Raw genomic sequence first — 18,077 nt, forward strand, 5'->3', positions numbered from 1 at the left:
CAGAGTTTCATCTGAGATCAGTCCCAAATCTCCCAGCCTGAGTCAAGGACAGCGCTCTTCTGGAGCTTGTGGTTCTTGGAATATAGCTCTGAATTTCCACTGGGCTATGGCCCAGAGTCCTGAGAGGCAGCCTCTGAATGTTCCCTGGTTTAACATTTCAGGTTGTGACTGTTCACCAGTCCCTGTAGTAGTTATGTGACTCGTAGGGTCTGTTCTGTTAGAGGCTAGAGTGCAGAGACCAATTGTGGGATCACATGCCAGAGGTGGGTGTTGAGGGCTTAAGGGATGGTAGTTCCAGGCTAGAATGAGACTTTTTTGTTAATTAGGAAATACCAACCAACAGTTCCAGCTCTTGTCCCCTGTTGATCTTATTCAGGGGCTCCTGTTGATCAACAGGGGCTCCTGTTGATCTTATTCATTAACTAAGGTGGGCTGAGTCTTCATTCAGAGACTCTTCTGTTCCAGAGGTGGGAGCATCCCCCCTCTCCAGCTGTCATGCCAGTGAGCAGCCTCAGGAGGCTAAGCCAGCCTGGCCTTTCTGTGCCCAGGTATGCGGGACCCCGGAATACATTGCGCCTGAGGTGATCCTGCGCCAGGGCTATGGGAAGCCAGTGGACTGGTGGGCCATGGGCATTATCCTGTATGAGTTCCTGGTGGGCTGTGTCCCTTTTTTTGGAGATACTCCGGAGGAGCTCTTTGGGCAGGTGATCAGTGGTAGGTACTCTCCCCCTGGCCCAGTGGGGAAACAGTGTGGATCCACAAATATGATGTATGCCAGCAGCTTGTGAGGCCTGTGAGCTCTTGTTCTGAACTCACGGTGTGTGTGTGATGTCTGCTGCTTTGGGGGCGGTGTGTCTGTGCTTCTGCCTGTATATACATGTGCATGCTGTGTCCCTGGGGCTTCACATCTCTCCCCTCTATACCTGTGTGTTCCTGTTTGTTTGTGCACATCCCATGAGTGTGAGGGGTTTGTGTGTGTATTTTGTGGAATATAAAAGCAGGGTAAGCTGGAGCTTCAGGATAGGGGAAATGACTGTTTCGCAGTGCCCACTTTGGATCAAAGATCAAGCCATGGTCTAGGAACCTATAGAATGTAAGGACTGGGATCTCAGGTGAGGCTTTTGGGGCTCCTGGCTGGGCCCTTTTAGCCTCCTTTCCTTACACTGTCCTGGGACCCTCTTCTCCATCTCTCCACTCTACCCACAATTTCTCCTTTCCCTCTCACCCCTGATGACTTCAGATGAGATTGTGTGGCCTGAGGGTGATGATGCACTGCCCCCAGACACCCAGGACCTCACCTCCAAACTGCTCCACCAGAACCCTCTGGAGAGACTGGGCACAGGTAGGACAGGCCCCGCTAACTTTTCTCACTACTTGGAAAAGAGGTAAGGGAGGCTGGAGGGGCTTCAGTTATGGGCAGCCCGTCTGGATCCTGAAACTCTGCCCTGCTCCCTGTAGGCAGAGAAGGGAAGACGCTTGAGCTGACCGCCTAGGTATAGCTTCTCAAGGTCTGGCTTCTTACTAGATGTGCTGACCTGGACTCTATGCAGCTCATCCCACCCCCTTGCCCATGCCCTCCCTGTCCACAGGAGGTGCCTATGAGGTGAAGGAGCACCCATTCTTTACTGGTCTGGATTGGACAGGACTTCTCCGCCAGAAGGCTGAATTTATTCCTCAGCTGGAGTCAGAGGACGATACTAGCTATTTTGACAGTAAGGCCACCAATTGTTGGGATAGAGTATGGGTGCTACTCATTTGCCTAGAAATGTGCACATTGAACTTGGCATTGAGAGCAACTTCTCAGGGCTCTGCTGAAATCTAATGGGGTCACAAGGAGGCCACCAGGAGGACTCTGAAGTGGCCTTTATGTCTGTCCCAGCCCGCTCAGAGCGCTACCACCACGTGGACTCAGAGGATGAGGAAGACGTGAGTGAGGATGGCTGCCTTGAGATCCGCCAGTTTTCCTCCTGCTCTCCAAGGTTCAGCAAGGTGTGACTGAGGAGACCCAGAATGGGCAGAACAGGCTGGAGAATCAGAAGAGGCCCTGTCAAAGGGCACACCTGGGGCAGGCTCAAGGATTGGGGATGGGGCCACCTCTAGAAAAAGAGGAGCAGAGGACTGGGGCTCCATATAGCTATATATAGGTGCTTCTAGAACCACTGCAGCCCCTGACATGAGATGCCAGGTCAGATCAGTGGAATAACTGCTTCCCCAAATATTCAGCAGGGATGTGTGGAGGAGGGAAGGAGCCGACTGGCTCCAATTCCTGGGTTTCCGATGCCAAGGATGCGTTTTGACACTTGGGAGGTACGGATGCCAGAGCCCATCCCCAATACATCCCCTGTCCCCACAGGTATACAGCAGCATGGAACGGCTCTCACTACTGGAAGAGCGTCGGACGCCACCCCCGACCAAGCGCAGCCTGAGTGAGGAGAAGGAGGACCGCTCAGAAGGCCTGGCGGGGCTCAAAGGCCGAGACCGGGGCTGGGTGATCGGCTCCCCTGAGATGTGAGTACACAGAACTCACCTAGGGTGCAGCTATCCCTGCATTGTCACAGATGATGAGACAGATTCTGATGCTGGGGAAGAGTGCAGGTGGCAGTGAGGGGGCATTCATAGGGTGGCTCCTGGAGGAATGTCTGCAGAGGAGAGTTCCATTACTATAAGCCTTGTGTGTCCCAAAGGAGGCCTGGTGGCAGGAGGGGGACCACGTGGGCCATCTCACCCCAGGCCTTGTGTCTCATAGATTACGGAAGCGGCTGTCGGTGTCTGAGTCATCCCACACGGAGAGTGACTCAAGCCCTCCAATGACAGTGCGACGCCGCTGCTCGGGCCTCCTGGATGTACCTCGGTTCCCTGAGGGCCCTGAGGAGGCCAGCGGCACTCCCAGGAGGCAGCTGCAGGAGGGTGTATGGTTCCTGACACCCCTTTCTGGAGAAGGGATATCTGGGCTTGTCCCTGAACGCTCTGGGGAGCAGCGGCTGAAGCTGGATGAGGAAGCTGTTGGACGGAGCAGTGGTTCCAGTCCAGGTATGGCCCAGTGGGTGGCCAAAGGACCTAAGCTGGAGGATACTGCAGGGCAGGAGTCTCAGCGGCATCACGGGTCTCACTGCTCACTTGGGCCCACAGCTATGGAGACCCGAGGGCGTGGGACCCTGCAGCTGTCTGAAGGAGCCACGGCCAAGGCCATCAGTGACCTGGCTGTGCGTAGGGCCCGCCACCGGCTGCTGTCTGGAGACTCTACAGAGAAGCGCACCACTCGCCCTGTCAACAAAGTGATCAAGTCTGCCTCAGCCACAGCCCTCTCGCTCCTCATTCCTTCGGGTGAGGCCCCTGGGGAGCTGGGATAAAACTCACAGGAAGGGCCTTGGAATCTCTAGGCCTGTGGCAGGGTTCTGCACATGGCAGGTGTGTATGTGTGTTAAGCAGGGATCTCAGAGACTGTGGTCCCTGAAGGTGTGTATTGGTGTCTGGGTTTGTGTATACATGTGCCAGAAGGCAGGATAGCGCCATGTCACAAGTGCAGGCTTTGGGGCAAAGAGCTCATACTCAAATCCTGGCTTCATCACTAAAGGACTCTTGAGCTTGAGCCAGTTGCTTAACTCCTCTAAGCCTCCAGTTTCTCATCCAAAAATGTGGACTTAATAGTGGCCAGCCCATAGGTTAATTGTGACATTTAAATATGTGTGACGAGCTTGTATAGTCCCTGATATACACATAAATGCTTTTCTCATCACCTCATCTCAGGGCTGGATATGTGAGAGGGCTTCACAGGTCAGGGGCTGTGGGGAAAATGGACCTGGGCTCAGGTTCTATCTGCGACAAGAGGTGCTGAAATCAAGAACTGGACCGGGGGCTACGCTGGGAGCATGTCCAGGCCAAGGCCCTCTGACCCACTAAGTCCTGGCTTCTCCTTCTCCAGAACACCACACCTGCTCCCCGTTGGCCAGCCCCATGTCCCCACATTCTCAGTCGTCCAACCCATCATCCCGGGACTCTTCTCCAAGCAGGGACTTCTTGCCAGCCCTTGGCAGTGTAAGGCCCCCCATCATCATCCACCGAGCTGGCAAGAAGTATGGCTTCACCCTGCGGGCCATTCGTGTATACATGGGTGACTCCGACGTCTACACAGTGCACCACATGGTGTGGGTATGTCTCACCATCTAGAGCTGCTGTCTCCCAGCTTCATCACCCTTCCAGCTTCCCCTTCGTGGAGCCCATCTATCCCTGCTTGGGGGTCAAAGGGTGGTGGTGAAGGGAGTCACAGCTTAATGCGCAGAACCAGGCCCTATACTTCATGTTCAGGCTCCAGTGTGAGTAGTGTTCTCTTCTTGGTGCAGCACGTGGAGGACGGAGGTCCAGCCAGCGAGGCAGGGCTTCGTCAAGGTGACCTCATCACCCATGTCAATGGGGAAACTGTGCATGGGCTGGTGCACACAGAGGTGGTGGAGCTGATCCTGAAGGTTAGTGCTGGGTTTGCTACCCACATGGTCCCTGAATGACCTCAGCCTGTGAGTCTGTGACAGCCGTAAGGTAGTGGGTGAGTTGGGCGCACACACATCTACACTATGGATGTAGATACACACAGGCTAGGCACAGTGGCTCATACCTGTAATCCCAACACTTCGGGAAGCTGAGGCATGTGGATTACTTGAGGCCAGAGGTTCGAGACCAGCCTGGCCAACATAGTGAAACCCTGCCTCTAATAAAAATAAAAATTAAAAAAAAAAATGGCTGGGTGTGGTGGCTCACACGTGTAATCCCAGCACTTTCGGAGGCCAAGGCAGAGAGATCACCTGAGGTTAGGAGTTCAAGACTAGTGTGGCCAACATAGCAAAACTCTGTCTCTACTAAAAATGTAAAAATTAGCCAGGTGTGGTGGTAGGTGCTTGTAATCCCAGCTACTTGGGAGGCTGAGGCAGGAGAATCACTTGAACCCAGGAGGCAGAGTTTGCAGTTAGCCAAGATCGTGCCACTGCATTCCAGCCTGGGTGACAGCGCAAGACTTCATCTCAAAAAAAAAAAAAAAAAAGGCCTGGCGTGGTGGCTCACGCTTGTAATCCCAGCACTTTGGGAGGCTGAGGCAGGTGGATCATGAGGTCAGGAGTTCAAGACTAGCCTGGCCAATACAGTGAAACCCCGTCTCTACTAAAAATACAAAATTAGCTGGGCATGGTGGTGGGTGACTGTAATCCCAGTTACTTGGGAGGCGGAGGCAGGAGAATCGCTTGAACCCAGGAGGTGGAGGTTGCAGTGAGCCAAGATCGTGCAACTACACTCCAGCCTGGGCAACAGAGCAAGACTCCGTCTCAAAAAAAAAAAAAAAAAAAAAAAAGATGAATGTACACACAGAACTTGAATGTGGCACAACAAGAGTTTCCTCCACAAGGTAGCACCCTCGCTTTCTTAGGCCCAGGGATCCTTCTGAGCTGTGGGTATGGCTGCAGAATGGGACAGGTTAGCCTGTTCTCTACCTTCTCACCCTTAAATCACTTGGGCTCCAGTAGGAGCCATTCCTCGTCCGTGAAGACAGAATACAGGCCTGTACTTCAGATGTCTTGGTGCAGAGGCAAAAGCTGGAGCTGTAGCATAGCCATGCCACGGGGAAGGATTGGGGATGGAGAGGGGCAAGAATATGGCCTCCAGCTTAGCCTAGGCCTCATGCTGTGCTCCCCAGAGTGGAAACAAGGTGGCTATTTCAACAACTCCCCTGGAGAACACATCTATTAAAGTGGGGCCAGCTAGGAAGGGCAGCTACAAGGCCAAGATGGCCCGAAGGAGCAAGAGGAGCCGCGGCAAGGACGGGCAAGAAAGGTGAGTCAGGCACAGTCCAGAGGGTCTACTCTGGGCCACATGAGTGCTGTACATGCCGGGTGCCTTGGCCCTGGGCCCAGTGTGTGCTGTGCTCTCTGCACCAACACTGCCTTTGACCCTTATCCCCACAGCAGAAAAAGGAGTTCCCTGTTTCGCAAGATCGCCAAGCAAGCATCCCTGCTCCACACCAGCCGCAGCCTTTCTTCCCTTAACCGTTCCTTGTCATCAGGGGAGAGTGGGCCAGGCTCTCCCACACACAGCCACAGCCTTTCCCCCCGATCTCCCACTCAAGCCTACCGCGTGACCCCCGATGCTGTGCATTCAGGTATGAAGGGCTCCCTGCAACTCAGAGACAACCCCTGAGAAATAGGAAAGTTCCTAGGCTCTATATGCTCCTCACAGATCCCACTCTGAATCTGTCTTTCGGCCCATCCCCTGAAAGATCCTGAAGTCTCGGGGAGGAATTAATTGATGGGAAAGTGGGTATCTTGGTTTCTGGGACATCACAGGGCTAAGCCCTGTCTTGCCCTTCAGTCACTTCTAACAGCTAACACTGCTCTGCTTTTGTCTGTCTCTTTGTCTGTCTGTCTGTCTCTTTGTACAAAGTGGGGGGGAATTCATCACAGAGCAGCTCCCCCAGCTCCAGCGTGCCCAGTTCCCCAGCCGGCTCTGGGCATACACGGCCTAGCTCCCTCCACGGTCTGGCACCCAAGCTCCAGCGCCAGTACCGCTCTCCACGGCGCAAGTCAGCAGGCAGCATCCCACTGTCACCACTGGCCCACACCCCTTCTCCCCCACCCCCAGCAGCTTCACCTCAGCGGTCCCCATCACCCCTGTCTGGCCATGTAGCCCAGGCCTTTCCCACAAAGCTTCACTTGTCACCTCCCCTAGGCAGGCAACTCTCGCGGCCCAAGAGTGCGGAGCCACCCCGTTCACCACTACTCAAGAGGGTGCAGTCAGCTGAGAAACTGGCAGCAGCACTGGCCGCTTCCGAGAAGAAGCTAGCCACTTCTCGCAAGCACAGCCTTGACCTGCCCCACTCTGAGCTAAAGAAGGAACTGCCGCCTAGGGAAGTCAGCCCTCTGGAGGCGGTTGGAGCCAGGGGTATGCTTTCTGGCAAGGGAGCCCTGCCAGGGAAAGGGGTGCTGCTGCAGCCTGCTCCTTCGCGGGCCCTAGGTACTCTCCGGCAGGACCGAGCCGAACGACGAGAGTCACTGCAGAAGCAAGAAGCCATCCGTGAGGTGGACTCCTCAGAGGATGACACGGAGGAGGGGCCTGAGAACAGCCAAGGTGCACAGGAGCTGAGCGTGGCACCTCACCCAGAAGTGAGCCAGAGCGTGGCCCCCAGAGGAGCGGAAGAGAGTGGGGAAGAGGATACTTTCTCGTCCAGAGTCCTCAGGAGCCCTGGCCCAGTGGTCCCAGGCCTATTGACAGGGATTACACTGGGGCCTCCCAAAATGGAAGGTCCCAGTGGCCCCCAGAGGAGGCTCGGGAGCCCACAAACTGTTGAGGAAGCTGCCAGCTCCTCCTCTCCAGACCCCAACCTGGGTAAGTCTGGAGCTACAGACCCCATCCTTTCTGAAGGTTGCTGGAAGGCTCAGCGCCTCTACACCCAGGCACTAACAGCACTTTCTCCCAGCTCTTCAGGACTCGCCCCCACCAGCAGCCACTCTCCTCCCACCTCCACCTCTGGGAAGCTAGGCACGTGGTCCTGGAAATTCCGTATTGAGGGCCCAGAGAGGGCAGCCCCAAGCAGAAAGGCAGCCATGACAAGTGGGCTAGCCAACCTCCAGGATTTGGAAACAACTCCAGCCCACCCTAAGAACCTGTCTCCCTGGGAACAGGGGAAGACACAGTCACCTAGTGTCCCCAGACTGACCCATCCCCCTTGTGAGGATCCCAGCCAAGGCTGGCTGTGGGAGTCTGAGTGTGCACAAGTAAAAGAGGATCCAGCCCTGAGCATCACCCAAGTGCCTGATGCCTCAGGTGACAGAAGGCAGGACGTTCCATGCCGAGGCTGCCCCCTCACCCAGAAGTCTGAGCCCAGCCTCCTCTGGAGGGGCCAAGAACTAGGGAGCCATCAAAAACATCAGAATCTGGCATTGGTGCCAGATGAGTTTTTAAAGCAAACATAGCAGTTGTTTGCCATTTCTTGCACTCAGACCTGTGTAATATATACTCCTGGAAACCATCTTTATGTCTTGCTTGCTTTCCTTTGGTCAACCCACATGTAACTAGGTCCTGTGTTGCTGCTGGGAATATAGTGGTGAATAAACTAGTTTCCACCATCAGGGGAGGGCCACCTAACCCAGCCTGACTTCCCAAAGGCTGTGACATTTGAGCTCAAACATGAAGAATAGATGATAGGTAGTAGTTCACTGGGTGTGGAAGAGTGGAGGTTGGCTTAAGAAAGGATCTCCAGACAAAGTTTAGCACATAAAGTATACCTGGTATATTCAAGGGACCAAAGACAATTCAAAGTAGAAATGGGTCTAGCAAGTGAGGCAAGGGCTATGTCTACTGGTCGTCCAGGAGATCTGACTTTGTGAAGGTGATAGGGAACCAGAAAATACCATGTAGCAACTAAAATTCCTTCTTTATAGGTAAGGGAACTCTGGCTTTCATGCCCATGGTAATACAGCATGGGTAGAACTGGAATTAGAACCTAGATCTCCCTTGTTCCAGAACTTATAGGTGTCTCCTAACTTGGAGTGCCTCAGCCAGGATAATGAGGAGAGGAAGAGGTGGGAAGAGGCAGAATTTAACTTTGGGTATATTTGAGATACAACCAGAAGAGAGTCATAAAGTCCACTGGAGGAAAGAGTTTTAAAATGGAGAAGTTAACTTGATAAAATGCAGAGATGAGGGTGAGATGAAAACAGAAAGCTGCCAATTGTATTTAGTAATAAGCCCCTTCCTGGGCTGTTGCAGGTAGGCCTCAGCACTGGCGGTGGACATCATGTGCATTCCTCACTGAGCAGAAGAACTTCATTTGATGGATAGTGTAGGAGGAAGGGGAAGATATAAATGGGACCAGTGCCAGGGGAGTCAGGAGGTGGCATCACAGGGCAGGCAGTGGGGCTTGGTAGAGTACCAAGGCTTTGAGTGTCTCTATAGTGATGGAGGACTTGAAAAACTGTCTTGCACTGGTTATTGCACTGATCATCTCACAATTCAGTGCCTAGGTCTGAAGAAGAGGCGCTAGGAGGCCTGGAGATGAAAATGCCTCTGGGCCATTGTCTGTTAAGGCTGTGGCCACCAGAGGGCACGCTGTATCCACAGTGGCAGAGCCTATCCAGCTATTTGGCCTCTCAGCCTTCTAGTCCTCTCTTCACTTCTTCATTCATTCACAGCAGAACCTGGGCTAATGTACTGGGACCTGGGCAGACAAGTCACAGGTTGTGAGCTGGAAGATGGCAGGGGCATGGCTGAGGGAGTGAGTGCCCCATGCATGTAGGGATCTGGTCAGAAGCACCGCACCACAGGTGAAAGGGACGTTGAGGACTGCCCTCCTAGAGGGTTGGAAATGGGAATGGGAGGAGGGAGTACAGAGACGCTAAACATCAAACATCCTGTACCCCATCAGGCAACTGCCCCAAGTGTCAGTGGTGTTCCCTTTGAGAAACTGGCGGTTTTATCCTGAGGGTAGTGAAGAATTAAGTGGTATTATCATTTGTTTTAGGAAGACCACTCTGGCTGTAGTATAGAAAGGCTGGAGTGGAGTGAGTGCACCACAGAGAATCATGCAGTGACCCATTTTGGTGGTCTGAACTAGGACAGCAACAGTGAGGCGGTAAGGAAGGAAAGGGTGGGAAGCTGTGACACCTAGATTTGGGAGCCATCAGGAAGTCGAGGGCAGTTAAAGCCACAGGCGATGAGGACTGTTCAGGGAACACGTGCAGAATGAGAAAGAAAAAAGGCCCGAGATACTGGCACTAGCAGCGGGGAGAGAGCCAGTGAAAAGAAGTTGAAGATGGGGAATGAGATCCTGAATCAGGGAGAAGCCAGACCATCTTATTTTGTAATTCACCCTAAGACAGCAGAGACTTATTTAACGTTTTACACAGGTTCAGACTAGTATTTTGAAAAGATGACTGGTTGCTATAATGAGAATGGATTTGAGGGGGACAAGAATGGAAGAAGGGAGCCTTCTAGGATTAAGGGCGCAGATGGTAGTGAAGTTAAAGTGGTGTTTTGATTGATATTTGGTGATGGCCTTCAGGTAGATATGAAGCAGAAGGCTATCAAGGATGACTAACTACATTTCTGACTTACATAGCTAGATACATTGTATTTCCATTCACTGAAGTATGAAGAGAACCAGGGCTGAGTAGTTCAGTGCTGCACTCCATATGTTAAATATGACGTAGCTTCTAGTGGAGGTCTTGGCAAGTGAAACAAACATGTCATCGTCCTAGAGATGGTAGGTGGATTCATGGCTGTGGATAAAACTGCCAGATGAAATGGCCTTGAGAGCTCAAGGAATCCAGTAGATGTAAAAGGAACAGTCAGATGTCAGCAGAATATGACATTGAGTCTTAATAGGGTCCATGAAGGACCTTTCTATGGAGAGGATAGTTAACAGTGATGGTTATTGAAGACATTAAGAAAAGCGGTTTCAGGCCGGGCGTGGTGGCTCAAGCCTGTAATCCCAGCACTTTGGGAGGCCGAGGCGGGTGGATCACGAGGTCAAGAGATCGAGACCATCCTGGTCAACATGGTGAAACCCCGTCTCTACTAAAAATACAAAAAATTAGCTGGGCATGGTGGCACGTGCCTGTAATCCCAGCTACTCAGGAGGCTGAGGCAGGAGAATTGCCTGAACCCAGGAGGCGGAGGTTGCGGTGAGCCGAGATCGTGCCATTGCACTCCAGCCTGGGTTAACAAGAGCGAAACTCCGTCTCAAAAAAAAAAAAAAAAAAAAAAAAAGGCGGTTTCAAACAGTGGTAGAACCGGTACTGAAATGTTTGAGGTGAGGAAATTAGGACATTTAGACAGCTCTCTCCAAAGGCCTGGCTTTGAAGAGGAGAAAAGAGATAAAGGGATGTGGAATGATTGAGGAGGGATTGGGGGAGTAGAATGAGAATCATGTTTAGATGTCAATGGGGATGATCCAGTTGAAGTAGAGAAAGAATCGATCATTAATCTTGGGAGATTCCTGAGGTGGAAGAAAACAGATTCCAAAATACATGTGGAGTAATTGACTAGCTGGAGGGTACTTTTGTAATTTAACAGGTGGGAGGGAGAATAGTTATGTAGATATAGGTAAGTTTGTAGGTTCGGTGGTAGGAAGGTAAGGGAATTCACAGCCAACCATACTTTTTCTGCCAAGTAAAAAGTTTTTTGTTTTGTTTTGTTTTGTTTGAGGTAGAGTCTCACTCTGTTGCCCAGGCTGGAGTGCAGTGGTGCAGGCTTGGCTCCCTGCAGCTTGTGCATTCCGGATTCAAGTTCTTGTGCTTCAAGCCTCCCGAGTAGCGGGCATTACAGGTGCATGCTACCATGCCTGGCTAACTTTGTACTTTTAGTAAAGACGGGATTTCGCAGCATTAGCCAGGCTGGTCTTGAACTCCTGACATCAGGTGATCCACCCACCTCGGCCTCCCAAAGTGCTGGGATTATAGGTGTGAGCTACCATGCCCAGCCCCAAGTAAACAAGTTTAAACCTCAGAGCCCAGTGGAAACATCCAGCTGGCAGGTAGAGTTCAGAAGAAAGAACTGGGAAGAAGAAAAAAGAATTTGAGCATCCTAAACACAGAAGTGGGAACAACTCTGAGGAGAAATCATCCATAGTTCTAGCAGTGGTCTTGGGGGAGGCTGTGTATCATCTAAAATGTAGTGGGGAGAAAAGACATAGGGAAGGTCACTTAGAAAACAGACTGTTCCCTGCTCAATCTATTTGTAATTGAGCACACATGGCCTGAGACTTGGACGAGAGCTGCAATGTCCTATGCAACAAGAGGTTATGTTTGCTCATTACATTCCCAGAATATAATGGAACCTCAGCAATGTGCAGGAGATGACAAGGGCCTGGGGGCAACAAGACAACAGACTGTAACGCTGGGCCCATTTCCCCCTCCCCAGAGTAGAATGTGGAAATACTTTTAATTCTGGGCAGAAATATATAAGAACCAATAAAGTGGGCTTATTACGAGTGGGTGGTGAGGTGTGGAGGAAATGGCTTTCAGATTTAGTTTTCTCAGAGTCAGTATCTGAGACTCCCTGTGTCCTGTGGACAGGACTCTGGCATGCCTAGTTGGAGTCAACATGCTCTCCTAGGAAGAAGAGAGCCTCCTGTTGCCCCAGTTCAACCCTAGTACTAGGTCTTTTGGTGCTTGCTTACTGGAGAGAAGGTTCGAAAGTTTCAAGGGCTATTCATCACCTGAGTACTCCTTTCTCTCTTGAACTCCACTCTGCCCCAGCCCACCCCTTCACAGCATGAAGACAAAAAAATTACTTTATTGCAATGTCTTTATTGCATTACTGGAGCAAGTTGGCCAGACTGTCCCCTCTTGGGGAAGGTATAAAACAAAAAGACCAGTAAGTATCTCCTCTCATCTTTCCCCTACCCTCCCCCACAATTGCACAGCAATGTCTGAACACATCTGGTGACAAGAACAATTTGCAAAGTGGTCTAGGAACTACATTATGAACTGTCCCATCACAAGACATACAGTTCGCTTTCTTGTGAGTCAGATATTTTTTACGTTAACTACATGAATTTTTTTGACTACATCAAAGACAAGATTTTTCACAAGTAACAGGGCACCAAAGTCACATGCTGGAATCTGTAAGGAAACAAGGTTGTTTGCCACAAGTGGCTGGAGCTAAAGCAGGGCTGAGCAGTTGGTAGCAGAGGGCCCAAGCAAGCCCTGATCTGGACCCTCTGGTTTCTGAGGCCACTGAAGCCTCACAGAGGGCTGCTCTGGGTTCTTAACTAGCAGCAGAGACCACCTTAGGAAACAGGAATTGCCCAGGTGCAATTCTCAGTTTAAGAGAACACATGGGGCTGATTACTTGCAGCAAAGAGAGGAGACCCATGGAAGACACCACATTGGCTCTCAAAACTTCAAAGCACATGAGGCCTAAATTAAGTGGGAAGTCCCATCAAGGCTTGGAGAGGGAGTGAAAGTGTTGGGAGGTCCTCATTCTTGGGCAGATCAGTGGGAAGAACACAGACAGCCTATCCAGGCCCAAATCAGGGCACAGCATCTATGGCCAGGTGGAGACAGCACTGTTCTGTGATGAAAGCTTCGCCTGGAAAAGCTGGGCCTAGCACCTGTGTCCAGCCAGCCCCAAGCTGCTTTCATGTCAGTCACTGGGTTCTCTAGCCAGGAGTATAATGAGCCCCTCTGATCTTGGTCTCTCTTTGCCCTCTGCCTCATTGAAACTGCAGTTAGGATGCCAAGACAGATAGTCCCAGGGTCCAGATCATGGGACAGGACACAGCACTAAACTCTCATGAAGGAGGTCAAGACCTGCTCCCAAGTCATGGGAGAGGCACCTTGCTACCCTACCCCTCTTACACACCAGGCCCAGTAGCTAGTACACTGGTCCTTATGCTATTTCCACTGGCTCAGGGTCAAGCAAGTTATGTGGTAACTGGTCAGAAAATATACTGTCAAACCTCTCAAATGACCCCTGGGTCTTAGATCCCACAAAACAATGAATTCAAGAATGAAAAACTGAAGAAGAAAAGTGAAGGAATGTAGGACTGAAAGAAAGCAGCCCTTTTTTACAAGCCAGCCCAAGTGTAGATAAAGATGGTATATGGTCTTTCCCTGCACACCCTCAGTGTCTGCCCAAAAAGGAGCAGACACATTATTGAATACTACAGGCAAGTATCTGTATTTCCATTTTGGTTTAAAAGACATTCAGAACACATTGAAATTTTAGTACCATACAAGAGGGATTCCTTGCACATAATCTTGAGCATCCACCTGCTTCAGCAGGTTCAACACCAGAGGCAAAGCCATCCAGGTGTGCCCAGCAGCAGTTAGCTTGGTATTATTCAGTAAAACTTTCAGTAAGATTTCAATCAACAGTTTGGGAAAGGAATGTGCTGGCTATTAGTTAAATGACTTTGGAGCGGGGGTTCGTTTGTCTCTGCCTCACCCAATCCTGAAACTGCAATGTAACCAAGGAAAAGCCAAGATAAGCACTTCCCTTCCTATCCTCATCACTAGTAACTGGAGGTTCTTCCAAAATTATACATCTATGTCTACATCATGGTCCATATTTTGGACCCTGTCGTGGAGATAAGTGCACGAGGAAAGTAATATTTTTCTTTCACCCCAAAAACTAGAGCTTTCCCTGGCTGTAAGCTTTATAAACCAAGACGCAGTACTGGCTTCTCTACTGAGCTAGGATGGCTGACTGCAGAGCTTTGGGCTGAAACAGCTGACTCACTCTGAGCCCATTAAGGTTCCAGGATTGGCTCAGAGGCAGCTGGACTCTATTTGTCAAATGAGTGTTGACTGATGGGTGTGGGGCATGATAGGGGCAGGAATAGATGCCTGCCCCCACTCCATTTGCCTAGCTTCACTCAGCTGGAAGGCTCAAGCCACATGGAGCAGAAGATTCCTGGCCTAAAATCAAGGCCACTGGAGCATGAGGGCAGACTGCACATAACTTTAATGGCAGGATCACAAAAAAAGGCAAAGAGAAAAGCTTCCAGATGGCTTCTACTAACAGTCTAAACACTAAGCCATCTTTTCTCCCTGCAAAAGCTTCAGAAACCACTGTATGGAAGCACATGTGTAATGTGGTATGACTCACTCTGGACCACAGGGCCCCTGGGTCTGTGATTTACTGAGGCCTCTGACCACAAACTGACTCCCCTCCTTAGCATCCTATAACTCCCAAAACCCTGTCCAGCAAAGGAAGGGGAGATAAAGGAAAATTAAACCATGTTTACTATTTCTGCAGGGCCTTTACACTTGGGGAAGTACATATAAGAATGTTGTTGTTCCATATTGTTATTTGGTGTATCAAGCCATCTAAAAGCACTGGATTGCACCTTTTCTTTACTCATACAGACAAGTTACAAAGGTTTCAAACAACAGATCATTCTTTAGGCTAAGGAAACACCACACAAGCACCAACTTCATTTTATGATTCAAAGCTCACCATCCCCACAAAAAGAATGCTACTCCTCCTCTCTGAGAAACAAGGCAGGACAGAAGGGGTTACACTGACCAATTTTAGTGTTTGCTAAAATTCACAAATTCTAGTCTTCTTATGTTCAGGTTTTGGTACAGAAGTATACATTCACCTACTAGTGCCACCTTTTCCCATCCAACATTGGTGTGGCAACAAACATTGTTTTGTTGGCTTCTGAACATAATACTTCTTCAGAGGGAGGGGCTGATATGCTGAAGCCTAAATTATGTTGGTAAGAAATAAAGTACCTTCAGTTGAAGGTTTTTTTTATCATCTTGGCTTAGATTGTTTAAATGAAATCCCAAGCCTCCCCATTTTCCTTTGGTTGTCTTTTTCATCAAATCCCATCCTATCACAAAATCAAAATAGCCTTCTCCATGGGGGGAAGAGAGACTGCCAGAGCAAAACAGAACTTCCAGCAGAGCCATGCCCCTGCTGCACTCTCAGAGTTAAAGATTTAAAAAAGACATGGACTCTTCAGAAGCTTCCAAACACAACCCCACCCGCTATCCCCATCAAGCCTAATATTCTGTTGAGGGTGCCTGGCTAAACAAAAACCCCAATGAAATTGACTTTCAGAAAAACATCTGCTTTCAGCTTAGTACGTCAGTGCAGCAGCATGGCTGAGCCCTAGAGAACCTCAGGCCTCTAATGCCCCCATCCCGGCCAGCTGCTGCTCGGCCTCTCCACTTCACATTCACAGAATCGCTTCTTGTGCAAAACAAGCAGTCTATGTAGAAAGAATGCCCTCGTCGTAGTCTAATAAAAACTGTAGAAAAAAATGCCAGAGAACCACCTCTCTTCCCACTTCCTCTTTATCTGCAGAGCGAGGGCATCTGTGCATGAACAGGGTAGGCAAGCCTGACGTTGAGGGAGTCGTTGTGCTGAACCAAGGATGTCTGCTGGTAATGGAGCACCAGCTCCTTCAGAGAGCTGTACAGGTTGTAAGGCTCAGCAAAGCCATAGCCCCGAGCAGTGCTGTAGATCACACAGTGCTTCACTTCCCCATCGGCCCTGCAATGATATACCACGGAAGAAATGTTAAGGCAAGTAACAATATATAAAGGGACACTAAATGGACAGCAATCTGAGAGCAACTGTTATGCAGATAAGCATGTTTTGTTAATCAGTCAAAGCTTGTAAAATTGTGTTCCCCCCACTCCCTACAGACTTGGCCATAGATACAGGTGTTAAAACAACCATAAATGTAAGGGTTTATTTATTTATTTATTTTTAGACAGGGAGGCTAGGGTACAGTGACTTCATCATAGCTCACTGCAGCCTTGAACTCCTGGGCTCAAGTGATCCTCCCACCACAGCCTCCCAAGTAGCTGGGACTACAGGCGTGAGCCACATGCCCAGCTAATATTTTATTTTTAGTAGAGATGGGGTCTTGCTATGTTGCCCAGGCTGGTCATGAAATCCTGGCCTTAAGGAATCGTCCTGCCTTAGCCTCCTAATATGCTAGGATTACAGGTGCAAGCCACCACACCCAGCCAAGGGTAGTTTTTGATTAATCAGTTTCTCTTTTTTTTTTTTTTTTTCCCAGACAGAGTTTCACTCTTGCTGCCCAGGCTGGGGTGCAATGGTAAAATCTTGACTCACTGCAACCTCCGCTTCCCAGGTTCAAGCGATTCTCCTGCCTCAGCCTCCCAGGTGGCTGGGATTATACGCATGCACCACCACACCTGACTGATTTTCTACTTTTAGTAGAGACGAGTTTCTCCATGTTGGTCAGGCTGGTCTTGAACTCATGACCTCAGGAGATCTGCCCGCCTTGGCCTCCCAAAGTGCTGTGATTACAGGCATGAGCCACAGCACCCAGCCCTGATTAATCTGTTTCTTTCTTTAAGGACTCCAGCCAAGTCCTTAACTTACAGTCTGCCACCCAGTAACCTGAGTGAGAGTAAGCAGGCATTTTCTGCCTTTCTTCTTTTTATTATTCTTAAATATCCCAAGTCTTATAAGAACCATGCTCTCCTACATTTCCACTCAGATAACTTGAACAGCCCAAGTCAAGGAGAAATGAAATGCTGCAAGTAGTTCTATCTTTGAATAACAGTAATCCAATGCACTTTTCAACTCCTCCACCATTTTCCTCCCATAAGACATCCTATTCATCTTTTTGAGGTCCATCTTAGATGCCTTTTCCACAAAACCTCCCAACCCACTCTTTCTCCACTATTAATGATACTTATTTCACAGTGATTCTGTTTATCTTACACATTTAGTGAAAGCCTGGTACAATCGAAAAATGTAGGTTTTGAAACCAGGTAAACTTGGATTCAAACTCTGTCTCCATTACAGAAGTGGACCTCTAAACACAAGATGATCACATAAAGGCACTGAGCAGTGTGTTAATATGGATGCCCTTGTCTTCTTCTCCACCTTGCCCTCTCCTTAGAGAGCACTTTGTCATTGTTTGCCTTCTGCAACACCATAGCATCATCATCATAATATTAGCAGGTGACATTTACTTCTTATGTGCCTGCATTTTTAAAAGTAATCTATGTAATATTATATTACATAGATTAACTCATTTAATCCTCACAAAAACCCTAAAGTAAGTTTTATCCTTATTTTACAGATAAGGAAACTGGGTACAGAAAGATTAAGTAGTTCACCCAAGGTTCTCCAGTGGGTAAGCCGTAGTGCCAGAGTCTGAGCCCAGTATATCTGGCACCATCATACCTCTTTTTAAGTGTGGTTTTTATCAATGAAGATGTTTTCCTTCCTAAAGAATATATTCCACACTCAGGCAAAAATGTGACTAAGGCACAGTTAGTTATCCCCAGAATTTCACTTTCCATTAAAAGGAAAAGTAGGCTTTTCTCATAAAAGTCACAAGATTATCTTACAGAAAACACTTCCACATTTCCTATCACTACATCAACAGAATAATACATAATTTAAAATTTTAGATAGTTTTCCTTCTGGAGTAAAAACAGTTCTATTTAATCAAGCCTTCCCTAATCTGACATTGGAGACCATACTAGGCATATAAGACACTACTAAAGAATTAAGTGATTTTTTTTTTTTTTCAATTTAAGATCTCACATTACCTTTCACAGACACCTGAAATCCAACAGCAATACTGCAGGGCC

At 49.3% G+C, this 18,077-nt stretch overlaps 2 protein-coding genes across 24 annotated transcripts in view; one reads left to right on the top strand and one right to left on the bottom strand.

The window, feature by feature from the left end:
* The window catches only part of MAST2 (microtubule associated serine/threonine kinase 2), a 229,012-nt gene extending 221,007 nt beyond the window's left edge, over positions 1-8,005 (top strand). For 15 of the 18 annotated variants that reach the window (XM_074380734.1, XM_074380736.1, XM_074380739.1 and 12 more), the window contains 12 exons: positions 549-714; positions 1,241-1,342; positions 1,590-1,712; positions 1,880-1,989; positions 2,354-2,508; positions 2,747-3,030; positions 3,130-3,324; positions 3,923-4,149; positions 4,341-4,463; positions 5,678-5,814; positions 5,946-6,139; positions 6,421-8,005. In XM_074380734.1, the coding sequence (XP_074236835.1) occupies positions 549-714; positions 1,241-1,342; positions 1,590-1,712; positions 1,880-1,989; positions 2,354-2,508; positions 2,747-3,030; positions 3,130-3,324; positions 3,923-4,149; positions 4,341-4,463; positions 5,678-5,814; positions 5,946-6,139; positions 6,421-7,949 (3,345 nt within the window). In that variant the 3' untranslated portion in view covers positions 7,950-8,005. The remainder of the gene's footprint in view (positions 1-548; positions 715-1,240; positions 1,343-1,589; positions 1,713-1,879; positions 1,990-2,353; positions 2,509-2,746; positions 3,031-3,129; positions 3,325-3,922; positions 4,150-4,340; positions 4,464-5,677; positions 5,815-5,945; positions 6,140-6,420) is intronic. The other 3 variants (XM_074380735.1, XM_010347408.3, XM_074380742.1) reach the window with 2 other exon arrangements.
* A 4,259-nt stretch (positions 8,006-12,264) lies between these two features.
* Positions 12,265-18,077, bottom strand: part of PIK3R3 (phosphoinositide-3-kinase regulatory subunit 3) — a 100,437-nt gene continuing 94,624 nt past the window's right edge. For all 6 annotated transcript variants that reach the window (XM_074380748.1, XM_074380747.1, XM_074380746.1 and 3 more), the window contains one exon: positions 12,265-15,987. In XM_074380748.1, coding sequence (XP_074236849.1) covers positions 15,789-15,987 — 199 coding nt within the window. In that variant the 3' untranslated portion in view covers positions 12,265-15,788. The remainder of the gene's footprint in view (positions 15,988-18,077) is intronic.

This window comes from Saimiri boliviensis, chromosome 11 (genome assembly GCF_048565385.1).
Source record: "Saimiri boliviensis isolate mSaiBol1 chromosome 11, mSaiBol1.pri, whole genome shotgun sequence".
NCBI classification, from domain to species: domain Eukaryota; kingdom Metazoa; phylum Chordata; class Mammalia; order Primates; family Cebidae; genus Saimiri; species Saimiri boliviensis.